This window comes from Mobula hypostoma, chromosome 2, assembly GCF_963921235.1.
Source record: "Mobula hypostoma chromosome 2, sMobHyp1.1, whole genome shotgun sequence".
NCBI lineage: Eukaryota > Metazoa > Chordata > Chondrichthyes > Myliobatiformes > Myliobatidae > Mobula > Mobula hypostoma.
In genome coordinates this window covers 166,579,838-166,606,420 of record NC_086098.1, presented here as the reverse complement: position 1 = coordinate 166,606,420, position 26,583 = coordinate 166,579,838, and the positions used below count along the sequence as shown (strand labels likewise).

Genomic DNA, 26,583 nt, shown 5'->3' with positions numbered 1-26,583 from the left:
GGCTGTTTCAGAAAAGACTAAAACTTGGGTTTCCTGAAGCCTGGCCACTTACCTGTTGCTGTGTGGCTGACGACATATGCAATACAGTTTATCAGGATCATTGTAGCCACTGTCTGACTGAGTAACTGAGCTTTCATCATCTTCAATCTCTGACTTAGCCCCAGATTGAGAAACAGATTCTTTTTCCTTTGGAACAGTGCCACTTTTAGCACTTTTCTTTGCAGGAATAATTATTTGCTTCTTAGCTTTGGCAGTCCCAAATGACTTCGATTCTTTTCTGACTTTAGTTGCTTCTGTACTTTTTTCCTGGTCTTTCTGAGTATTCTGCAGCGAATCAGACTGTTCCTGACAACGCCGCTTTCTCAACTGGTTCTGGAGTTCCTTTAAAGTAAGTTCATCACTGTCACTGTTGGTGCTGTTATCTTCGTCAGAGTTGACCTCTTCATTAGTTGCTTCAGCATTACTAGAACCTAGTTCCAGTGAGCCAATGCCCTTTTCTTCGGTTTCTGCGCTTCCATCAGAACCTGCTCCTGCCTCAGACGTTGCAATAGATGTTAATTCACCACCTTCAAGGTCTGTCATTCGGCGATAACGCTTCTGAGCTGCTGAAATAAATTCTTGAACTCGAGCAGACCGCTGAGTCTGTCGCCTGCTCCTTCGGAGTGAAGGTGTTAACTGTTCAGAGTTCTCACTTGGGGTAGTGTCAGAGTTCTCCGCATCAACAGCATTTTCTCGCTTTGCGATAGTTGTCTGCCGGAATCCCCAAGTCTTTTTAAATTCTTTACTGGTTGGGTGAATAATTTTTGGAGGGTTATCTTTGTTTTCGTCCTCTTTACTTTCCTCAATGGCTAATAGAAACATAAACACAAAATATAGGAAACATTATAGCAAAAACAACTTCAGCTTTCCTAATCAAACTATACATGCAAAAATCCAAACATCAAAATGAAAAATGATCCTGTGTTTCAACTAGGATAGATAATGTGGCAGACAGGAGCGTCTGCAGAAGGCCAGACTTACAAAATGCATTCAGGAGACTTGTGGTTGATTATCCACGAGGATCAACGCATGTTTTTGAAGAACATTGCCTTGGTAAATTAAGTAATTACAGGGGGGTTTATGAACTCTCCTGGATATCATACTTTAGGGGGAATATATATTGGCTTTACTGGAGTACAAATATATAGCAGGATAATACTCAGATTCTAAGAACTAAAAGGTGAGAAATCACAAATTTCTCATATAGCCATTACTATCATTATCTTATTACTCTTTTAAACACTCCATACTTGGCTCTTGCATTTTATTGCTTTTCGCACTTTTGATATTCCTCTCTTGCATTGTATATTTATTTTCATGCATCTGCTTTTTTCTTCCTCCCTTCACAATGGTAGCTATAATTTCATTCACAAACATCCATCACATGAGCGCGCACACACATCACTCCCATACTTGCATTCTTTACCTGCTTATTTATCCTCCCTGAACAAACAGAGTTAAAATGCTAGATTAACTTAATTACATGACAATGGAACAGTAAGGAAATGTGCAGATCACAAAATGACACACTGTGACCAGGGAACTTTTCCTTATAATATCTCTGAAGTAATTTTAAAACTTAATTCTGGACATTTCCAAGAATAAAATTCATGGCCCAACCCTGGTTTCCAGAATAACTGATTGATAGGTAGCTAAGAGTCAACAACAATCATGTGAAACCTAAGTCACAGAGCCTAGAACTAAAAATGCAAGATTTTATTTTCTTTTGGACCTTTGTGAACAGGGTTTTCTTTGTGGTCAATTTTACAAATGTGGTCGCTGTTACTAGCTCAACAATATAATGATCTCACCATTATGTTTATTTTTCTTACAAAGAAAAAGCATTTCAGGATGTATATTGCATACATTTCTCTGACATTAAATGTACCTTTGAAACCTTAGAAACCATGTCTCTAATTCAATATTCTCAAATATAGATAAATAGGAAGAAAGTTACGTTTTGTAAGGAATGTAATCCTAGTAAGAGAAAATTTTAACATGTGGTATCTAAATCAGGATAAAGATTAAACCAGCGATTACCAGAGGGGGGAGAAAAATCTCTCCAAGAAGCATGGTGCATTGGCTCGCTAAAAGAGGACTCGAAGGAGTATAATTGTTTATTAAAAATTAACAAATCAAGATCATTTACCAACTTAATGTGAATAGTGTGAATTATCATACATCTTAAATAAAACAATCCTATCAGAAAACTAATTTAACATAATATACCTCCTCCTGCCAGTTTGTTATGGATTGAGGGAAAATGGAGAGGATGATACTAGATAAGGAAGAAAGGAGGATGTAGATTTTATACTTCAATGTTTAATTCTTAATGCATGTTAAAGTACAAAACTGGCATAAACATTCAATTATGGTCATTCTTATAAATCTACAATCGGAAAATGGTCAAATCAAACATATTTGGACTCTGTACTCCTTTAACAGCATTCAGTGAGTGATAAATGATTCAGAGTCTTCGAAATAATGAAGTGAAAGAGTAATTATAGGTGTAGGACAGATTGAACATCGGAAGCAAGAATTTGGTCAATTAAAAAATAGAGAAGGAGCAATAAATATACCAGCTGCACATCAGCTTAACATTACAATTCACCAAGATAGTACCAAGCAATACAAGACGGTTAAACTTAAGATTAGTTTTTTTTTGGAATAGTAATTTTTATTTGCTTTAAGTGCTTAACACTATGAAGATATGAAAAGAGGCAAAAACAACCGTTCTAGAAGTACTATGGTGTAGAAAGGGAGAATAAAGTTACAATATTAAAATCAAGAGATCTGGAGCAGAAGATCAACCCCAAAAGATGACAGAACACACAAATGGTGCTAACCAGAGAGCATGTTAAAGTTTAAGATCAAAAGCAGAACAAGTTTGGCACGAGTGACTTGGGCAGGTACAATATTGTAATAGTGCTACTGCCACAAAACTCCAGTGACTAGTTTAAGCATAAACTTGAAGATAGTGAATGGAGTTTGCACATTCTCCACTACGTATGGGCTTCTGTCAGCTCTTCCAGTTTCTTGCAGCTTCACCATGATACGCTGGTCAAAGGGCCACTGACGGGATTATTAATGGGCACACAAGTTTGGTGAACAGGAATTTGAAAGGCTTGATGTTTTAATGAAATATTAAAACTTAAGTACACTGCAGAATAACTAAATGACTGACATCATAGAACATATGATTTATAAAACTAAAATGATCAATTCAAGTTAACTTTCAATCCTGCTATGCATAAAAATAAAATTTCAGTATCAACTCTGGTTCAGTACTTCTCACCAAGTCGAATTCTCCAAAACTAATCCACACCCACATTTCAGTATTACACTGGAGTATTACACTGGAAATGTTCTTTTGCCATTTAAGTTATCAACTGAAGCCTCAGCAGCTAAAATCAATTTGGGCATAAAATGAATCCTATGTAATTATTCAAGAGAACAGGGAAGTTCTGTTAGTGCCCTGGCCAAAATGATCTCTCAAATTAAATAATTGCTCATTAGACCAAAAGACATAAAAGAGAGAATTAGGTCATTAGGCCCATCAAGATCGCTCTGCTATTTATTATATTAAGGCTATTTGTGAGACTGGCTAAATTCTTATCAGTGTATTACAACACATCAAATCAGGGTATTTCAGCAACCATAAAGTATTCAGATGACCTGAGGCAGTAAATTTAATATTCACGTAATGTTCTGTTAAATGTGAACCATTTAGAACTGTACAAATTTTCTTCTGAAACACTTCGAATAAAATGTATGCAGAATCAGTATCCGTATTGATTTATTTTTGTCAGATGTATCAAGATACATGCACCAACAGCTTGTAATTAGTGTGATCTTAACTTATCCTGTCTTTTGACTTCTATTTTGCCTCTTTAATCATGATCAGTTCCTTCTTTTTTGAGACTTTGTGCAAAGTAAAATGTAAAGAATGATTAGCAATGCATCGAAAGGCTGAAACAGAATCTGAATCAGTGTTTGGGTATCAGGTTTACAATATAGATGGGGAGACACAGTATAACACAGACAGCTTGATGAGAATAGGCCAGAAAATAAAATGCTATTTAATATCTATATTGATGACTTGAGTGTGAATACAAGAATGATCAGCTTGAAAACTGGTCGTGTTAACAGGAGGATAGTTATTCAAGCTACAAGATTGCCACATGGACCAAGATACAGTGAAAAGCAGCAAAACAAGCTTCACTAAACGATTTCCAGCACAGGACTGCACTGAAAGGGGAAACAATAGACAAGACCTCTACTCGCTACAATTAGTGAGAGATATAATCTTATTCGGTGGTCTCCAACCACCGGGCCGCAAAGTATATGCTACTGGGCTGCGAGGAAATGTTATGAATCAACTGCACCTTTCCTCATTCCCTGTCACACACTGTTGAACTTGAACGTAGGGTTGCCAACTGTGCCGTATTTGCCAGGACATCCCGTATATTGGGCTAAATTAGTTTGTCCCATACGGGACCGCCCTTGTCCCATATTTCCCCTGCTAAAGTATAGAACGTTCCTATGAAACTGTTCATAAGCAGAAATGGCATAAAGCGAAGAAGCAATTACCATTAATTTATATGGGAAAAATTTTTGAGCATTCCCAGACCCAAAAAGTACCCTACCAAATCATACCAAATAACACATAAAACCTAAAATAACACTAACATATAGTAAAAGCAGTAATGATATAATACATGGCCTATATAAAGTAGAAATAATGTATGTACAGTGTAGTTTCACTTAACAGAATCGGGAAGATTAAACCAAAACCGATTTGTAGGGGGAAAAAAAAAATCGGCACGTACACGCATGCGCACATAGGTGCCCACGCAAGGCTTCATGGTCATGGTAGTCTTTCTCAGGGTAAACACAAGTGTCCTATATTTGACTGCTACTTTTGTCCCTCATTTGGGAGTGAGAAAGTTGGCAACCCTAACTTTAGAAGACATGTTGAGTTGAGTTTAACCCTACTTGAACACCACAACCCCCCCGCCCGTCCGCAAGAATATTGTCAATATTAAACAGGTCCGCAGTGCAAAGGTGGTTGTGGACCTCTGATCTTATTGAAATAAAATCTTTTGAAGGCATGACAAAGGGGATGTTTTTACTTATGAATTGAAACTGATAGTTAATCTTCAAAAGTTATACAACAGAGTTGCCTTCATTGAATATTAATCTTCAAAATCTACCCCAAAAGATCCTTAGTCATGTATAATCAAGATAGACTGATTAGCAAAAACAAAGGCGATTACAGAAAATGGGAATAAAGTACAATTACCGTGTTAAATGGTAGAGCAAACGTACAAACGTTCGTAAATGGACCCAACAGATTTACCTACTAGATTTCTTACGCTATGTGAATCTGAATATCACGATGGCATAAGACAATACAGAGTTGATTTAAGCTGTCACAAGAACAAGTTTCTAGATCTACATCCTCAAAATACATTCCCAACTAAATTCAAACCCAGATAAGTATGGTCTTTAATTCAAATCCTCCTGCAATCACTAACCTGGTGTGTGGAGACGAGGGGACTTCCTGTTTGGTTGAACTGGACTGGGCTCAGAATTGCTGCTATTCTGTGAAGACTCGCGAAGATTAGACCCTCCACGTTCATCATCTTCAACTGAAGTGATGACATCTCCTGTGGCACCCAAACTTAAGGCTGCAATTAGTAATACTTCAATCAGCTCTCTTTTAAATGAACTGGAATTAATTTTTGCATAAGGAACTGTTACTTATGTCTTAATCTGCCCACAGGCCATTTCATCTACACCTTATATGTCCTTTTGTTCTATTAATCAAACCTGATGTACAAGTTTCAGTGGGGAAAACTTTATTTTCCTGTAGCGGAGTGCTCCTCATGGCCTATAATTGTTTTGTTCAACACGGGCAGAAATCATCATGATTATTTTAATATGGCCAGATTCAAAACAAAGTGGTATTAGACTCAAATGAAAGTTAGCTTATGGCTTAGTTCTTGAGCTGTAGTAAAGAGATACTGGGGCACAAAGATGTCTGATCAAGCCGGCTACAAAATTGAGTACATCAGTAAGATAAGAACTGAAATTTCCTACAGTCAAACCTTTTCCTTAGAAACTGAAAGAATGCTCTTTTATAACAAAAACCACAAATGACTGCACAAAATATTAGTTAATATTCAGTGCCAATTTCCTAAGTGGATAGGAAGAGTTATTGCACATACAATAAAAGGGTAGAGTACCTTCAGTTGGATCCATCTCGCACTGCTCACTACCATCTGCCTGAAGCTCCAACTGAAATGGTGCACTGGATGATGGCAGCAAAGGATCTTTATCACTTAACATGTTTGTTGCAGAATCGGTAGACTGAAGTGAATCCGTCTTGTTGGCAAAACGGCTTTCTCTAGAAAGATTTAGCTGATACTTTGACAAGAGTGGACCTACTATTTCTTGCTTGTCCATAAATAGATCCACATTGTGATCTTCCTGCTGTAATAAAGAAGAGGGACTATAAACACATCACATGCTTACTGTAAATAAGTTACAAGAATACTTACAAATACAAAAATCTAATTATACTGCTTTAAAAAGTTACTCAATTAGCAATACAATACTCATCTAAAATAAAAAAAACTTGGACTTACAGTGCACCTTTCACAATCTACGATTTCAAAGCACAAATAAAGCATTTTCAAATGCAGTCAACCTATGTACCAGAGCACCACTTAATTCACAAGGTTCTACAAACACTGTGGAACAGTAAATAATTTTCCAAAGAAGGGAGGAAATTGAGCAGACAGGGCATATACAGTTGAACTCTGATAAGCTTGTATCTAACTATTTGGAAAGCTGACAGTTTACTTCCAGGTTCCCTAGGTTATGTTTACCATGCTCCCATTTGACCTGCTGGACCCTGTCCCCATACTCCCTGTAAACTCACTGGATTCATTATGGAATATATAATACTGTGTAAGATACTTAAAAAATTGAATTAAAAGATATTTTAGAATATTAATAGAAAGTAGCAGCATCCAATAGTCTGCAATATCTGCTAGTTTGACAAAGTCCCAACCACACCAGATATTTAATTTTGCTGTACATTCTGAAGCCAATTAGCCAATGTCATTTGCATAAAAACAAAGCAGTCATTCAGCCCATTGAGTTTATACTAGCTGACAGAACTCCATTAATCACACTGACTTATTTCTCTGTAACCTCACAATGTCTGTCACGTGCCTATCAACTCCACCTCAGTTCCCCTACCACCCACCTACATTAGGTACAACTTTCAACAGTCAATTACCTAACCAAAATGTCTTTGGGATGGAGGAAACTGTAGCAAGAAAAATTCACTTGGTGACAAGAAAAACTTGCAACGTCCACAGAACCAGCATGGAATTGCAAGATTTGAACCTGGGTTGCTAAAACTTTGTGACACTCATTAAGACTGCTTCATTGGAGTATGACAGGATGGATGAAGGAAAAAGTTTTCTTGACCGCAACATCTAAATCTTGTGGTCTGTATCAATAAAGATCTAACTAACTAGATAGAAATAAGAACTTCTTGAAGCCAGAGCAATAGTGAATCTGGAATTCTACAGATTGCGTATCAGCCAAGATGGTTGTAGAGGCTCAGTTGCTGAGAATATTCAAGACAGATTAGTTTTTCCAGATATCAAGAAAATTAAGTGATTTGGATTAGTACAGGAAGTTAGACCACTAAAAACATCAATCATGATATTCTTAGTTGGTGCAAGACACTATGGCACAGACAAAAAGTCAAATGACTAACCCTTTTATCCATTTCTGATGGAACTGCGGTAAAGCAGAATAACTTTTCCCCAATCACTTCAACCCATGGATTGCAGATTCAAAGCATGGCTCATCAACCATCCTGAGAATGGCCAACTCTATTCACAAACAACTGGAGAATGTGATCATAATCACATTTCTTGTTCACTGTGAAACACATCCAAAAGTAGCTCTGATGTAAAAGAGCTAATTAAACCAAAAGAAAATTTAAAATCCATTAATGAAAGTGCTGAGGAATCTTAAAAAGCAGACAGGATCCAGAGTATAAATTGGAAGCTATCAGCATTGCACCAGAGCATTTAATGGGCATAACTGCGTCCACTCATTCACTTCCAATGTTATGCCACTCATCTCAACAGGGCAAAAGAGAGAGATTGCTGACTGCAATTACAATATAATAAAATGATACATGCAATTACCAAGCAAAATTCCTAAAATTCCTGCTCTAGAGGCAAATTGGTGCATGTAAAGTTCAGAGTTCTACTGCTAAGATGAAAAATAGAACAAACTCATTATTCATTATTGCTAAAATGGTGGGTAATATAGAAACAGTGTACTTCAGTACCAGGAAATTTCCTGTACTTAAAGAACTGCCAAGCATTCGACTCAAGCAATGGAACTCATCACACCAGCATAGCCATAGAAAGCCCAACCACTAACAGTCACGTGGCAAAAGACAAGCAGCATCCTAATCTAGATGCAACAGATTTCAGTTGCTGGAATCTAGAGAAACAATTAATCTGCTGGAGGAACTCAAAAGGTTGAGTGGCATTTGTCAGTTATGATTCATGGTTTCGACCAGAAATATCCGCTATTCCTCCCAACCTCCCCACAAAAGATGCTAGTCAACCACCAAATTCCTGCAGCAAATTGTTCGGAGCATCCAACTGTAGGCTGGGTGGCAGGCAGGGGTTAGGTCATGCTCTTGAAATAGAGAGCTTAGTTGTTACACTACTCAATAAGCAATCCAAACTTTTAACAAATAAGATGCACAATTTAAATTCAGTTTAATAAATGTGGAATAAAAATGTGCAGTAAAAGTAGCAACGAAAGTCATCATGCTCACTAATAGCTTACTGCATTACCCAAAAGACTTTCTTTTCCTGTCTGGTCAATGTATTTCAATCTAACCACATAATGAAATGGCCTTGCAAGCTTTGCAGTTCAAAGAGCAACTTGGGGTGCACAATAAACACTGACTTTCTCACACCTTGTATACAAGGCATTCCTCCCTCCTGGACCCAGAATACAAAGTTGCAGAAATTATCATTTTCTGCAGTAAATCTTAAACTCGTGCACACTGCAAACCATTGGACATAATATCCTTAATGCTGCCCATCTCCTACATCTGCTAAATCATATAACTCAAGTATTCTACCTGTTCTTTCAATTTTTTCTTTCACTTTACCTGAATACTAAACCTCACCAATATTCAGAAACAGGAAAACCACGATTATTTTTCCCAAATTTGCGCTCATTTTCAAAATGCTGACTGGAAGCTTGTTACTTTGAAACCTATCATTAACAGTGAAAGGCCTTGATAGAGTGGATCTGGAAAGGATGTTTCCTCTGGTGGGGGAGAAAGGCATAGCCTTAGAACAGAGAAGAGGAGGAATTTCTTTAGTCAGAGTGATGAATCTGTGGAATTCTTTGTCACAAGCAGCTGTGGAGGCAAAATCTTTATATATATATTTAAGGCAGAGGTTGATAGATTTTTGATTGGTCAGGGCATGAAGGGATACGAGGAGAAGGCAAGAGAATGGGACTGAGAGGAAAATTGGATCAACCACAATGAAATGGCAGAGCAGACTTGATGGGCCAAATGGCCCAAGTCTGCCCTTTATCTTGGGTTCTTGCCATGTATAAACAGTGAGTTGGGAAGGAAATATATTAAATTTTAATTTACACAATTCTGACAACAAATAATATTAAATGTAATATATAAGAATTTTCATTTTAATTTGGTATTGTTCTCACATTAAACTGCTTTAGGTCACTTTTTGATCCAAATTCTCCTAATGAAATAAAGAATAAAAGCAAATGTACAAAAGTAAGGTACATCTAATATTCAAACTAAAGCTCCCTACAGCATCTTCCTTTCTGTAAAGGGAAGCTCACATTTAAAATACTTGGAAGAGTAGTTAATATGGTGAGGTCCAGGTGACTATAACAAAAACTGGAAAAGTGGGATTAATCTAAATAGTTCATTCTTAATTAGGATCGAAATAGATCAAATAGCCTCTTCCTGTACCACAAATTCCTTGATTTTTCATACACCAACTTCTCCTTTGATCTGTTCACTCGAGTTTACTCAATTAGAAAATTACCGAATTGGAAAATTCAGGCATAGAACTGACACATTAATAACACACTGAAAACAAAAAAGTAGCTAGAAATTACTATAAAACCGAATGACCATAGTAAAACCCCAATTGATTTGCTACTGCTAATTAGCATAAGCAATCTACCATTGTTACCTGACTCTGATCTCACAAAGAAATTCTTGTGTACCTGCTAAAGTGAATTCAGAAACATGTAAGATACCAAAATCCAAGAATTCAGCAATTCCCACGATTTCCAAAAAAATGTAATGACTAAGTTTTTCCCCTTTTAAGAGTAAAACCATCTTTCAACATAACATCAAACTTCACTGCCACTTTAGAGGATTAATTCATCTAACACAATGCCAACACATTTACATATTTTAATATAAGTATTCAATTTCTTCTCAATTCATAGGTTGCTCAAAACTATTTCCCAATTGCTTCCAGCTATCAAGTTATCTTATTAGTAATTAAATGCAAACAAAATCCAATTCAAAATCTTTATTCAAGTCTTTGGGAGTTGAGGGAGCTGTACACATCGGAGGTGGTTGTTGGGAAATAAGTATACTCTTTCAGTTCAGAACAGATGTGTAGGTGCCACAAATCTTTAACAGGACAGCAAGTAAATTAGGAGTGTTAAAACACTGAATTGACTCCTGCTCAAGAGAACTAAATATACTAAAATAAATTGTTTAATTCATATAGAGAGATCAATGATTAATAAAGTAGGAAACACATTATAGGAAGCTTTTCAGAAACAGTGAAATGATAGGTTAACAGAAATGCTAGTGATTCCAGGAATTCCAGATTATAAGAATAAATACTCAAGAGTACATTTATATGTACTACACTCATATATCATTTTGGGAACTTGTCTTCACTGCCATCTTTTGCCACATGACTTCCAGATCCATTTCCAAGCTTCTCAGTTTGGACCAACTAAAAGCCCCAGATAGTCACATTCAATTGACTACTTCTCACACTGCATTCCACACATCACACTTTCTGCCATGAGAAGTTACCCAAGTATCCTGTCTGACTCGCTGCCACAAATCCAGGATTCTCTCTCCGCCACCTGCAATAGACCTAACCAATACTTTATCCTCTACCAGATCCATGCTTTCACTTGCTGGTTCTTCACCCTTCTCACATCCAGCAAGGATCAGAAGTTCACCTATCTGCAATGGAACCCACCATCTCCAATGTCAGCAGTCACATGTCCCCAGACCATAATCTCTGCTGCCAACCTTGATAACATCAGAATTGCTCCTTTCTTACTCACTATTTTCTAGCCCTGAAGAAGGGTCTCGGCCTGAAACATCACTTGATTTACTCTTTTCCACAGATGCTACCTGGCTTGCCAAGTTTCTCCAACATCTTGTGTGTGTTGCTTTGGTTCGCCAGCATCTGCAGATTTTCTCGTGTTCATGGGGCCTTCCCTGGTTGCAGTGGATGACCATGACTGCATCACACCCTTTTGTCTCCCAAGGAACATAGCAGAACCGTCTTGCTGGCCACTGAATCCCACCAACATATGTGACCTGTCAGCTACCCTCACCTGGTTTGGCCCGCCTGTCAAAGCTGTGCACATGGACAGTGCTGCAGGCAAACAGCTACTTCAAGCCACAGGTGAAAGTTGAGTGTTCAGTGAGGGCCAAAGGTAACATTCAAGAGGATTGTTGATAACTTCAAATTCTTTGTTCTTCCTAACTGGCTGAAGTAGTGAAATCATTTTATTTTCATTCCCAGCTGTTTCTGACATCTCCAAGCCCCAATGCTTTAAACCACAATGATCAAAAGAGCTCTAAATTGCCTTACTGCTCATTTCTTGTCAACTATCAGTGACAAAAATCACTGGTTTCTGACCACAAACACACGCAACTGATGCTATTTAAAAACTGTTCACTCTAAAGCCTGGTTTATACTTCTGCGTCAACTCGTCGCCATAAGGTCTGCGTCGCCGCAAAGCCGACGCGGAACCCAACGCGAGAGCTTGCGTTGCTGCAACTTGCACCTCTCCCAAAATGTAACCGCGCGTCGCAATGCAGAACGCAACAACTGTGATTGGTCCGCTTGGTAGCACCGCATGTCATCCTATGCTGCAATAGCTTCCCATTGGGTGACTGAAGGGCAGGAAAGGAACTCCAGCTACAATGCTTTCCAAAAAGCTTTACAGACCTTCCGAAATTATGGAGGACACATTTCCCACGAAAAAAGACGCTCGCGTCTTGCTTACCCCAGGACTACCATGACCATGAAGCCCTGCGCGGCAGGTGATTGCGCATGTGTGACATGCGTGAACTGCCGATCGACGCAGACACACCAACGCATAAGTATAAATCCTCACAACGCGCGTAGGCCACTTGCGTAGGTTACGGCATCCAGTTAACGCAGAAGTATAAACCAGGTTTAAGATTAACCAGAATCCATTACACATCCTAGAAATTACAAGGCATGTATTAATTAAAAAGTCAATTATACTACCATGCATCTAGCTGGCCTAGGTTTCCAATGGCATACTCTTTAAAGAGAGACATCCCATTGTTAGCAACAGATAATATAGACAAGAATTATTTGGAAAATTAATTACAGGTCAACCTTCACTAATCCGGCACCACTGGGACTTGAGGAGTGGCGGATTAGTGAAAATGCCGAATTACAAAAGGATCATATTAAGCATAATCAGTGCTGGATTATCAAAGGAACCGGATTACAGGTAGTCGGATTAGTGAAAGTTGACCTGTACCAACAATTCTCCTTCAGGGTTACACGTTGTTTTCTAGAGAGTCTAATAACAGTAATTGGGCTCTCTAGATCAGGGGGTTTCCAACCTGGGGTTCATGGACCCCTTGGTTAATGGTAGGGGTCTATGGCATTTTTAAAAAAAAGGTTGGGAACCCATGCACTAGATGAACCAAATCCAATTGACTTTCGTGTCTGTAGTTTTGTGCCTCCTGAGTTTAGAGTCAAATAGAGGTGAGCAGTAAAAGCCAATGCCCACATCCCATGAGCAGACTAAAATTAAACGTTAAAAACTGAACTGATTCTGTGACAAAATGGTAAGGAAGATTTCACAACATAAGTATACTGAAAATATGTGCTATACCTACCATAAACTACACAGCTTTTTAAAAAAAATCGTATCTGAATGGAAGGATCCTACACATTCAATGGAACACCCACCCCGTCAACCATCTCTAGCATGAAAGCTTCTATTTCAGGCCTCCATGACATCCTGCCCTTACACTGGAAAGATCAGATTCAGATTGTAAAGCTGTTTTGTGGATCACCTCCATTCAGTCCAAATCTGATCCCAGATTTCCCTTTATCATTTTAATTCTCTGCCACCTGTAGCACTTCCCCAATGAAGTTCAGTGGAGCTTGAACAGCAATTAGTCCTTCAATTATGCATGTTACAAACTTCCAAACCTAGAATTCAACATCAATCGTAGCCATTGAATATATTTTCCAGACTTCAACTGTTAATAGTATTTTCATCTTTTTCCCTTTCTTATCCAATTAACATTTTCTTTTGCCTCGTTCATTCATTTGCCATTTTCTCTTCTGTCTGCTGTCACTTTATTCAACCCTTTTGTAATTACAGGGTGTCCCCGAGTTACGAACGTCTGACTTACGAACGGCCTGCCATAAAGCCTATTATATTAAAAATTCGACGGTTCGAGGAAGGAGAACGCCATCCACCGTTTTAAGTCTGATCACGTTGCCGTTAACACTGTGTTGAGTGTGTAACTTTGTACTTAGCTTAAAATTTTCTTAGCAAGATTCACCCTGACCCCCCTTTTCCAGTCAGCACCACTCCCACTTGTCCCATTTAACCTGTTTCAGTGCGGGTAAACTTTAGGACCCGGGGGAGCTCAGGACCCGCCGCCTGCGGCTGCTGCTGAATCCACAATGTTTCTGTTCCGTTGACAGAAAACGATACCAATGAACATAAAGTGCAAATAATAAAGTGATCAGAAAGAGGTGACACTCCATCGGTCATTAGAAAAGCGTTAGGCTACAATCGGTCAACGATCGGAACAATTTTAAAGGATAAAGTGAAAATAATGGAGCATGCAAAAGGCCCTGCCCCGATGAAAGGTACAATTAGTACTAAGTAACACAGTGGTTTAATTATTGAAATACATACATTTCTTAAATGTTTTATATGCATAGAAAGGTAAAATATATACTATATACTAGGACAAACGTTTGACTAACTGACGCTAAATAATACCAGATGTACCTGTTCCGACTTGCGTACAAATCCAACTTAAAGATGGACTTAAGAACGGAACTCGTTCATAACCCGGGGACTTTCTGTATATGCTATATCTGTGCCTCTGCACTCCTCAAACCTACTGTGTTGATAAGAATCTGAATGATTCTTCCATTTCTAGTACCTTCTACTTTTATTGTAATATTTTTCTACTTTACATTTGCATTTGATTGTTTTGTATGTGTCGTGTCTTCCCCCCCCCCCCCCCCACCACCCCCGAGGTACAATACTCCAATTTCCCTCCAATGAACCTGGAAATCAGCACTGTTTGACAACACTATCAATCCTGAACACAGGAAAACCACTATCAGGCCAACACTATTATTATATTTAAGTGCCACTTAATCTAGACTACAACGAATCACTAATTACAAATCCATTCTATAAATGTCATGGGAAGCAAAAGTGCAGATGCTGGAACAAAAGCAGGTGTTTTTAAGAATTTGATCAGACAAGGAACAGCTGTTAAGACTTTGGATCAGGGACTTGCTCAGAACAGCTGAGGAAGGGTTGCTGACTCAAAATGTGGACTGGTGTGTGGATAAGAAATGCACATAACTTAAGTTCTCACGCAAATGAAAACAAAATGAGGAAAATAGTCAGTGGTAATAAACTTTGGACCAGAACATTGAACTACAAAGCAGATACTACAGCAATAAATACGATCTGACAAGGCAATAATGTGTCCTTCAATCAATTTTGGACCTGGCAAATCCACAAACAGGTATTGTGACATCAGGCAGATATAGGGGCTGGATATACAAGTTAAGAAGAGCAAGAACCACACTAACGGCTATCAGGTTTGGAATGATACGAAAATTGGGCAGTGTAAGGTAAGCAAGATAGATGTCCTCACTTAAGTACATCCATCCATAATTTGAATTAACCCATCATTATAAAATAGAATTTTCATATTTTTCAGACAATCAAAAGGCTTTTTTCACAGGTGTTTGTTTGACCAAATGTTTTTAATTTTGAAAGTGCAGCTTATAAAAGGATGAGAAAAAAAAACACTAATCTCAATTCCCCCTTGGTACACTAAAAATTAAAGAAGTTGTTCACATGCTAACTTAGTTCAGTTATAATTCCATTGAAGGTAGCTTTACACTATTGTTTTTTCAGCAAAGCACATCCTGGTTCAGTAAGGCCTGCAAAAGGACATGCCAAGAGCAGCACTAAGCATTCTTAAATGATGAGGCTCCAAGTTAGTGAAGCTGCAATATAGCAATATATACGCACCAAAAAAAAATGCCATGCTATCTCACAATGAATAGATCAGACCGAAGATCTACAGGTCCCTCATCTAGTTATGAAAGATAATAGATAACTGAATAATTAACAAAAGGAGAGGTAGTTAGCTCCATGGAGACCTCCATCTTCAACAATACTATGGTCTAACATATGACTGCTGAAGAAAGGGTTGAAGCGGATGTTCAGCCCAAGTGACAAATAGCTGATCTATCTCAAAGATACCCACCCACCAGAGAAGCCAGTTTACAACAAATCTGATTCAACAAAACCCACAGCTGAAGCACTGTGTGAAGTCCTGGCTGCTGTACTTTAGGACAAAAGCTCAGATGTTGCCTTAGATGGACAATTTCAATTAACGAGGGGCTGGATTTGTTTTACTTGCAATTGAGGAGACTGGGAAGTGAGTTAATTGAAGGGATACAAACACTGAGGGGCAGAAATAAGGTGAGTCGTGAGAAACGTTTTCCCTTAATGACGTCTAAAATCAAAGAGGAGTAAGACAGTTAGATGGTTTTTAAATAAAAAGCACGAGGGTGGCTGCAATCTGGAATGCATTACCTGAGGAGATAGATAGCCTAACACTTAAAAAGTATCTAGATGAGCATCTTTAATGGCTAAGAACATTAGACACCGTAAAGACTATGGAATCAGATAACAATACAGCTATTGTACAGAATATGCACACTCAGGACTAAAAGGTGCATCTGGATAAATAGTTCTCATGCAGTTATAACACAACATCTAAAAAACAATCTGGAAAACTCAAACACGAGGAAATCTGCAGATGCTGGTATTTCAAGCAACACACATAAAAGTTGCTGGTGAACGCAGCAGGCCAGGCAGCATTTCTAGGAAGAGGTACAGTTGACGTCTCGGCCCAAAACGTCGACTGTACCTCTTCCTAGAGATGCTGCCTGGCCTGCTGCGTTCACCAGCAACTTTTATGAATCTGGAAAACTGACCAGTTATGTCTTATTCATATAAAACAGGATGAATCTTATCTAAATGCCACCCAGACAACTCTCGATCACTGCATCAGGATAGGTTTCTTTAAACTCTTTAAATCTTAAATTAACCAAAGTAAAATTAAACTATTATTCTCAGTCAGGATGTACTCTAGCCTTTCTGTGCCTACTCATGCCAGGAGGCTTTGTTCCCTCTCTAAAGATATGTTCTCTCTCTAAAGATATGTTCTATATTTTAGAACATAACATGATATAGACCTTTGTAAATTGATTTTTCATTAGTCCTCTCAAGGATACAATTATATAATATCCATCAATGCTTTTCTGACTAATGGTTAACACTTGTTAATACCTACATATGGGAATTCAAATGTACAATATTATCTGACATTGAGATATAAAGTACTCATCCTTTTGCACCAGAAGATTCCCATTTCTGATTTGAACAGTTGGCTTTGTAAAAAAAAACTAGCACAAAAATGTTAGAAACATCGAAAACCTACAGCACAATACAGGCCCTTCAGACCACAAGGCTGTGCCAGACATGTCCTTACCTTAGAACTACCTAGGCTTATCCACAGCCCTCTATTTTCCTAAGCTCCATGTACCTATCCAGGAGTCTCTTAAAAGACCCTATTGTTTCCGCCTCCACCGCCGCCAGCAGCCCACTCAACGCACTCACCACTCTCTGCATAAAAAAAACTTACCCCTGACACCTCCTCTGTACCTACTTCCAAGCTATGCTCTTTCATGCTAGCCAGTTCAGCCCCAGGAAAAAGCCCCTGACTATCCACACGATCAATGCCCCTCATTATCTTGTACACTTCTATCAGGTCACCTCTCATCCTCCGTCGCTCCAAGGAGAAAAGGCTGAGTTCACTCAATCTATTCTCATAAGGCATGCTCCCCAATCCAGGCAACATCCTTGTAAATCTCCTCTGCACCCTTTCTATGGTTTCCATGTCCTTCCTGTAGTGAGGCAACCAGAATTGAGCACAGTACTCCAAGTGGGGTACTGTGTTCTTTGATGATGTCTGTTTGAAACATCTCTGCCACCATCACTTCATATAGTGTTTAGATCTTGTTCAAATCTATAATAAGGAAATGAGCATAATTGTAGAATACACTTATCTTTTGATGTGCCTGTTCCATTTTTGGCTTTTTTTTGCAGGGGGAGGGGATTTGGGGGTTGACGATCGTGCTGTAGTTCTTTTCTTACCTGGTTTCATGGCTACCCAGGGAGGAATTTCAGACTTGTACACTTTGATAATAACTTAGCCTTTGAACTTGGACAGGTACATGGATAGGAAAGGTTTAGAGGAATATGGGCTAAATGCAAGCAAACGGGACTACTGTATATGTATTCTTTGGACCATTGGGCTTAAGGACCTATTTCTGTTTTGCTTTGTTCTATTATCCACAATCCCAGGTTTAAAGTCTTCCTAATTTTGTAACTGCATCAAACATTAATATTCTGACAAGCCAAAATTCATGGCATTCACAGCAAAATTTCACTCACCCAATAAGAGGAATTGACATCATGGGTAGATTTTCTGGCTAGCAATAGTTTCTCTGCAATTGAGCATCTTTTGGATCATGAAGGATCCCACCAATCCAGTTTATAGACAATGCGTTCCACTCTCAGCAGGGAGGAGGCTACGCAGTATCCACACCAACATCACCAAACTCCAAAACAGTTACTTCCCCCAAGCCAATATCTCCACCCGTTAAACCACCCTACTACCACTACTTTAGCATTTCCTGTCAGATACTGCTGCATCTTTCCATCACTTTATGTACATACAATATATCTACACAAACTACCTTGTGTACTTATATTTATTGCATTTTTGTTTTTTTTGTGCTTACTGTAGTTTTTTTGCATCTTTCCATCACTATGTACATACAATATATCTACACAAACTATCTTGTGTACTTATATTTATTGCATTTTGGTGCTTACTGCAGTTTTTAATGCTGCACTGGATCCAGAATAACAATCATTTTGTTTTTCTTTACTCTTGGGCTCTGAAGAATGATAAACAATCTTAAAGATCCATCTGCTTCTTTATCCATACTCTCTCAACTCTAATTTCAAACTTCAGCTTGAACAAACCCATCTTTCAAAAAAGTTATGGTTATTTCTAATCTTGCCACAGAATTTATTGTTCTGCCATCCTCCCTGCATCTTTCAGCACTACTTCCCTCCCATGCTCTTCATCTCTTTGGTCTAATCTACTACTGACATCAACACTTTGGGCAAGGTTGCCAAAGCCCAAAAGCTCTGAAATGTTGAACACTTCCATAAAGTTATTTTGCAGCTACCCAAATATCTCAAATAAAAACCAAGCTGTTCTTGAGCTCCGTTTGACTAAAATGTTTCAGATCAGGGGAAGGAGTCAATTACCTAGTACTACAATGTAGTAACTTGTTAAATGGTTTCATTTTTTTATGGAACAAATTTTGCTTTTATTGATAGGTTTTCAATTTGGACAAGAAAGTCAATAAACTACAGAGATGCAAAGAAAAGTTGAGCGCACCTATTTGTAGTTTCTAATCTCAGAGTATGTCATATGCTCCAATATGCCAACAAAGTTCAGAAAATACTAATATGGCATCTTCCACTAAGAGCACTGCAAGAAAGTCTTTGAATATTTTTAAGGCATAGTTAGTTCAACATTTGATAGGCAAGAGTATGACAATTGTCCTCAGAAAACAGCCATGATTTAATTGAATTGAATGGCATCTGCTCCCTATGTGAATATCTGGGGTTCCAAGATATATTCAGTTCTCTGCTTCAAGCTCTATGGAGGCTAAGAGAAATACAAAGTAGTTAAAGAGGGAGGAAATTTCAATACAAATTAGTACCATCCTTGTTCATTAATAGGTTAAGATAGTATGGTTAACATGTAAAGGAGGAATACAAACTCCCACAGATGTGTACCAAACCTGCAAATTATGACCCAATGCAGGAATTACAGGGAAGGTTTGAGCTTCTCAACATCCAGTTTTAAATATATGCCAATTCTCTTTCTGGAACTCCTTCATGAGAAATTTATATTTGGATACAGGTCTTAAGAAGAGATGAATGGCTGGATCCACATCACATTTTGGTCCATTCTCAGTTAAGTTTAGGTTATCAATCCCAACACTATACAAGATCATATTAGCAGTTTCAACCAGGGATGAACAATTAAGTCATATGTGACAAGCATACCCAAGCAACCTTTCAATACGGTAAGAGGCTTAGAGGCAGTGGTGTGCTATAAGAAACACATGCCATTAAACTTTAACAAATCAAAACCAAAAGAGGGAAATAGCACCAGATATTGTTTAAAAACTAGGTCAAAATCCATTCACTGTAAGTCAAAGGTCTTTAATTTGTTTTCTCTACACATACAGCAGAGTACTCATAACATTCCTGTTAATTAATAAGGCACAGTTAATTAAAAATCACAACCTGAGTAACTGCTTCACAATAAAAGGGAAAATTGCGCTAACTTTCCAAACACTTAGTAAGGTAGAATAAATGGCTTTAGCCATAAAGAAGCAACATCAAACAGCAAATATGGATCTCATTGCTACAAATATTTTAAAGGTTTTCTCCCTACTTGGCATACTTCGGAATATTTTATCAGCTCTTGCCACTAAGTGTTTAATCTCCTTGCAAAAAACTCAAAACTGTTGGCAAATCTTGAACTTTACAAGATTAGTGCCAGGCCATGCATTAACGCCACTACAAGAATGCCTATTTCCAACTAAAAAAGTTTATGCACTGCCAGAATCTAAACACAAACCTTTGAAACATGTAGATTCAAAATTTCAAACACACTCTTACCTAGACTTCCTTATAATTCTCCACAAGCTGAGACATTCAAAGCTCTGCTGTCAATGGCCTAACTCACACCATCTTGTTCAAAGTAAATTTATTATCAAAGCATATACCATATACAACCCAGATTTATTTTCTTGTGGGCATTCACAGTAAATACAAAGCAACACAACAGAATCAATGAAAAACTGCAAAAACAGACAACAACCAACGTGCAAAGGATAATTACTATGCAAATACAAAACAGGAAAATATATTAATGGACAAAGAAATATTGAAAGCATGGGTTGTAGACTTCTTGAAAGTGAGTCCATGGTTGTGGAATCATTTCAGTGTTGGGGTGAGTGAAGCTTTTCACTCTAGTTCCAGAGTCTGATGGTTCAGGGAAAATAACTATCCCCAGCCCTGGTGGTGTGGAATCCAAGAGTCCTGTCCCTCCTTTCTGATGGTAGCAGAGAGAAGAAAGCATGGTCTGGAAGGTGGGGCTTCTTGATGATGGATGCTGCTTTCCTGTGACAGTGTTCCTTGTTAATAGAGGGGCAGGGGGGAGCATACCTGGAAGGACTGATCTGAATCCACTGCTTTTTATAGTTTCCCCCCCTCCCCTAACCATTTATGAGCTTTGAAGCTTGCATACCAGGCCATGATGAACCAGTCAGTATACTCTTAACTGCACATCTATAGAACTGTCAAATTTTTAGATAACATGCCGAATCAGAATCGGGTTTAATATCACTGGCATATGTCGTGAAATTTGCTGCTTTAGTGCACTGTAATACATAATAAAAACTACAAAATTACGATATTATAACAATTACAGCACAGAAACAGGCCATCTAGGCCCTTCTAGTCGTGTGTGTGTGTGTGTGTGTGTGTGTGTGTGTGTGTGTGTGTGTGTGTGTGTGTGTGTGTGTGTGTGGTACCACCACCTTGATGGTAGCAATGAGAAGAGACCCTGGGTGATAAGGGTCATTAATGACAGATGCCGCATTGCCTTTTGAAGATGTCCTCCATGCTGAAGAGGCTAGTGCCTACGATGGAGCTGGCTGAGTTTACAACCTCCTGCAGTGCCCTCCATACCACACGGTGATGCTTTCCACTGTGTATCTGTAGAAATTTGTAAGGGTCTTTAGTGACATACCAGGTGTCCTCAAACTCTACTGAAATATAGTCACTGTCATGCCTTCTTTGTAATTGCTTGAATATGCTGGGCCCAGGATAGATCTTCAGAGATGTTGACAGCTTGGAACTTCTCATCCTTTCCACTGCTGATCCATCAATGATGACTGATGTGTGGTCCCTTGACTTGTCCTTCCTGAAGTTCACAACCAATTCTCAGGTCTTAATGACATTAAGTGCAAGATTGTTGTGACACCACTCAGTCAGCTGATCTATCTCACTCCTATACACCTCCTCGCCTTCACACTATTGCAGGCCAAATGAAAGTAGGTGACAAATCGGTATATGAAAGAGATTGAGAATATGTCCGAATGGTGCCACCAGAACAACCTCAATCCCAGTATCAGCAGGTCATCAATGCCATCTGTGCAAACTTAGAAGCAAGTAGAGATCCTGCCTTGCCTTCCTTGTAATGGCAGTTACCCGTTGGATCCAGGATAAATCCTTTGAAATAACACCAAGAACTTAAAGTTGCTAACTCCTTTCACTTCTGATCTCAAAGTGAGGACTGGCTTGTGGACTGCTGCTTCCTCCACCTGTAGTCAATAATCATCTTTAGTTTTGCTGACAATGAGTGAGAAGTTATGCTGTGGCACCCTTCAGCCAGATTCTCACTCGCCCTCATATATGCTGATTCAACAACACCTTTAATTTTGTCCACAACAGCAGATCATCAAATTAAAATATGGCAATTGTCAGAAGTATGAAGTGAGTAGAGCAGGGTACTAAGCACACAACCTTGTGGTTCATCTATACTGATGGTGATTGTGGAGGATATTGTTGCCAATCCAAACTGACCGGGGTCTACAAGTAAGGATCCAGTTGCACAAGGAGATATTGAAGCCAAGATCTCCAAGCTTATTAATTTTGAGGGGATAATAACATTGAATGCAGAGCAAAGCTTAGATCAACAGTTCTTGTGGCTCAGATTATCGATAAGTCCTTTGAAGATCCTCGAGATGCCTAACATCAGTCCTGCTTAAATTATTATAAGGAATAAAATATAGATTCAATCAGTAAATTTAATGTCAGAGAAATGTATACAATTTACATCCTGAAATTCTTTTTCTTCGCAAACATCCACGAAAACAGGAGTGCCCCAAAGAATGAAGTTAAATATTAGAACCCCAAAGCACGCCCAACTTCCCCATGCATAAGCAGCAAAGCAACGACCCCCCCGCCCCCACCAGCAAAAAAGCATCAGCACCCCCCCAAGCACAAGCGTGCAGCAAAGCATCAATAAGACAGACTTGCAGTACCCCAAAGACAACTCATTCACCTGGTATTCAACATACCACAGGCGTTCTCTCGCCAATAAGGGAAAAAGAGGTGACCCCGTTTTTCACAGCGAGAGGGGAGACATAACAAAGAAACTCGCTGATTTATGGTGTTAAAAGTCTGTTGTGTCGCTTTTTCCGAGCTTTGTGCCCCAAGTAATTGGATAGACAGGGCCTAATTAGTTGTAGTCAACATGGTTTTGTGTACGGTAGGCCATACCTAATCAGTCATATAGAGTTCTTCGAAGAGGTGACCGAGAAGGTTGAAGGAAAACCAGAGCAGAATTCTCTGTCAACTTTAGCAAGGCCTTTGACAAAGTCCTGCATGGGTGGCTGGCCCAAAAGTTAATGTCCTTTGCCATTCAGGATGAGTAGACAATTGGATGCAACACTGGCTTATTGAGAGGAGCCAAATAGAAGTAGTAGATGGCTTTCTCTGACTGGAAGCTGTGACTAGTGGTGTACCGCAGAGATCAGTGCTGTGTATGCTGTTGTTTATCATCTACAATATTAATGATTTTGAAAATAATGTGGCAACATTAATCAGCATATTTGTGGATGACACCATGACTGAGGAATACAGAGCAGAGCATTGACCAGAGTTAGGATGCTCCAACGAAGGTGTACAAAACGCTGCTGAGACATAATTTAGAGTATTGTGTGCAGTTTTGGTCAACTACCGACAGGAAAAATGTCAATAAGGTTGAAAGAATGCAGAGAAAATTAGCAAGGATGTCCCCAGAACTTGAGTTATAGGGGAAGTTTGAATAGATTAGGACTTTATTCCCTGGAGTTTAGGAAAATGAAGGAAGAACTTAGAAGTTTCTGTGCTGTTCTACAACTGTTTTAACTAAATTCCTTTACAAACAACTGTTTAATTTATACTTCCCATTCTTTAAATTGGCAACTTTTTTTATTATCCATTATATAGTTGCCTACCCTGCATAGTGATGAATGCTGATTGTCTGATGCATCAGACTTAACTCATTTAGACAATTATTAGTTTATATCAACTGTAGAAATGGGGCAAAGGGTGGAGAAAACAGAAGGAACATCTGAGATGGGTGGAGAAGAAAACTAGTTGAGTCATTTTCATCTGTAACTGCTCCAAAAGTAAAAGAAATCAAAGAATAGATTGTGAAAGAATCCTCTATTACAGCTCAGCAGACTCAGGATCAAACTGCCATCTATCAGCACTGTTAACATGTTTTGGATTGAGAACCTTCATCAGGACTGAAAAGGAAAGGGTAGAATCCAGAACAAGATGAAGGGAAAGTGACATGTGTGGCCAGGTGAGGGGAAAAGTAGAGGAGGAGAATGAAGTAAGAGGTAAAGGGCTGAAGGAGTAATCTGATAGGAGTGTGGACCACAGGAGGAAAGGAGGAGAGGCATCAGAGGGAGACATTAGGCAGGCAAGAGGAGAATGGGTGGCCCAGGGAGATTCCGCCTTTTGCAGCAAACAACACAAAAGGTACTTAACAAAGTGGTCCTCCCATCTGCATCGGCTCTCACCGAAGTAGAGGAAGCCACACTAAGAGGATTGGATGCAACAGATGACCCTGAAAGACTCAAGGGTGAAGCGTCTTTGATTCGTCTTTCTGACATACCTGACCTCACATCTTCCCACATTAACCAATCCTTAGGACACACCATAAATTAAAATATCTGGTCTTAAAAAAAACATTTGTTCCAGCTATGTTGTACTGCTATGTTACAATTAGACTTTAATTCAGGTTACTAAATTCCTTGACACTGTGGGTTTTTACTATGTGCACCTGCTGTTTATGTGGTGCCTTTCTCAAATGCTTTCTGCAAAATCAAATAGACATCTCTGGGCTCTCCTCTACAACTTTGCTTGTTATATACTCGAATAATTTGCAGAGTTATAAACAATTTTCCTTACCCAAAACCATACCGACTTGTTTTGATTGCATTAAGCTTCTCTCAAGGAAATGTAAGTGGCATATTTAGTCACTTTGCAGAAGGCACACAAGTCGCTGTACTTCATTCAGAGTTTGAGGGTACATCAGAGACTGTAGTATATATCCACAGAGGTACTGTGGAGAGCATTCTGACTGGTTGCATCACAGTCTGGAATGGAGGCACAAGATTTCCAACATCGAGGACACTTTCAAAAGGTGGTGCCTGAAGGTGGCAATCATTAAGGATCCTCACCATCCCAATGTGCCCATTTCTCATCATTAACATCAGGGAGAAGGTACAGGGCTCGGTTTCTAAAACATTTAGGAACATGCTCTTGTCTCCCTTCAACTTGGCAGAGTAAGAATATGGATCCCCTTGACACCAATAGCCTTCAATGAACTATATCTGCAATTTCCATGACTTTCAGTGGGTTTCCACCGAGTTCCTAATACATTTAGGAACAGCATCTTCCCCTCCACCATCAAATTTCTGAACGGTCCATGAACATGCGAACACTACCTCGCGATTCCTCTTTTGCACTTTTACAGTAATTTGTTATGGCTGCAATGTATTGCTGCAACAAAACATTACATTTCATGATTTTTGTAACAACAAAAAACTGATTCTATTAGCAAAACTGATGATATACCAGACAGTAAAGAAACAACTGGAAGAGTAGGAAACAGAATGGCTTACAGAATTTAATTAAGACTAAATTGGGGAGTTTTAAACCAGGCCAGAACATACACTGTTAATGGAGGGTGTGGAAATTGTCACAAGCTCTTCTACATCTACATATGAAGTATGATCGTCTCCTTCACATGGACAGACCTCTTTGCTCCCTTGGTAGTGGGAAGGAGAAAGGTTGGGAAAGGCAGATATTGTATCTTCAGCAGTGCCCAACAGATGGAAAATGATCAGAGGAGATGGAAGAACACTGCAGGAATTGCAAGGGAGGGATCTCTTTGGAATGCTCTTGGGAAAGAGGAGAACAACTCGGTGGAAACCCACTGAAAGTCGTGGAAATTACGGAAATAGTTCATTGAAAGCTATTGGTGTCAAGGGGATACATACTCTTACTCTGCCAAGTTGAAAGGAGACAACAGCATAGGTGACAAATAGGTCTCTCATCCACCAACAACAGTAAAGATAAAACTTAAGGAAAAAGGAAGATATCAAAGACAGTGTTGAGAAAAAAAAATCTTCATTGGACTGGAGAAAGTGAGAGAATGTAATACCATCTTTATAGGAAGCAGCTTTAGTGGAAGTCTAGTAAAGATGGCTGTGGAAATCTGTGGCTTTAAGTGGATACTGCTCTACATCTCTACAGATAGACATATAGCTCAAGAATGGGAAGAGTCAGATATGAACCACATGAGGCAGGGCAAAACACTACATAACAATAATTCTACTGCCTGAACTTCCACTCACACAAATACTGAAAAATTTACTTTCACCCTACTCTCACTTTCACATCTGGCTCTCCACAGCTTAATACAAGTTTATTTCCTCAGGTTTCCCCCATCTTATCCCATCATTGATCTGATCTGAATCTGTTTCTCTCTCCATAAATGATGCCTGACCTGGTGAGTTTCTTCAATCCAACCACTGGCAGAACAGCCCCACATAGCTGGTGTACTGTGATAATACCATTTAGAATCTTCAACATCAAATCCAGGTTCTATTCAGTCCCATG

The 26,583-nt window shown here is 38.9% G+C and overlaps 1 protein-coding gene across 2 annotated transcripts in view; it reads right to left on the bottom strand.

Annotated features, from left to right (window-relative positions):
- The window catches only part of LOC134342647 (death-inducer obliterator 1-like), a 106,385-nt gene that overhangs the window by 73,510 nt on the left and 6,292 nt on the right, over window positions 1-26,583 (bottom strand). Inside the window, exons 2-4 of one of the 2 annotated variants that reach the window (XM_063041021.1) lie at window positions 6,288-6,534; window positions 5,577-5,729; window positions 53-848 (exon numbers count right to left, since the gene is read on the bottom strand). In XM_063041021.1, the coding sequence (XP_062897091.1) occupies window positions 53-848; window positions 5,577-5,729; window positions 6,288-6,507 (1,169 nt within the window). In that variant the 5' untranslated portion in view covers window positions 6,508-6,534. The remainder of the gene's footprint in view (window positions 1-52; window positions 849-5,576; window positions 5,730-6,287; window positions 6,535-26,583) is intronic. The other variant, XM_063041022.1, reaches the window with a different exon arrangement.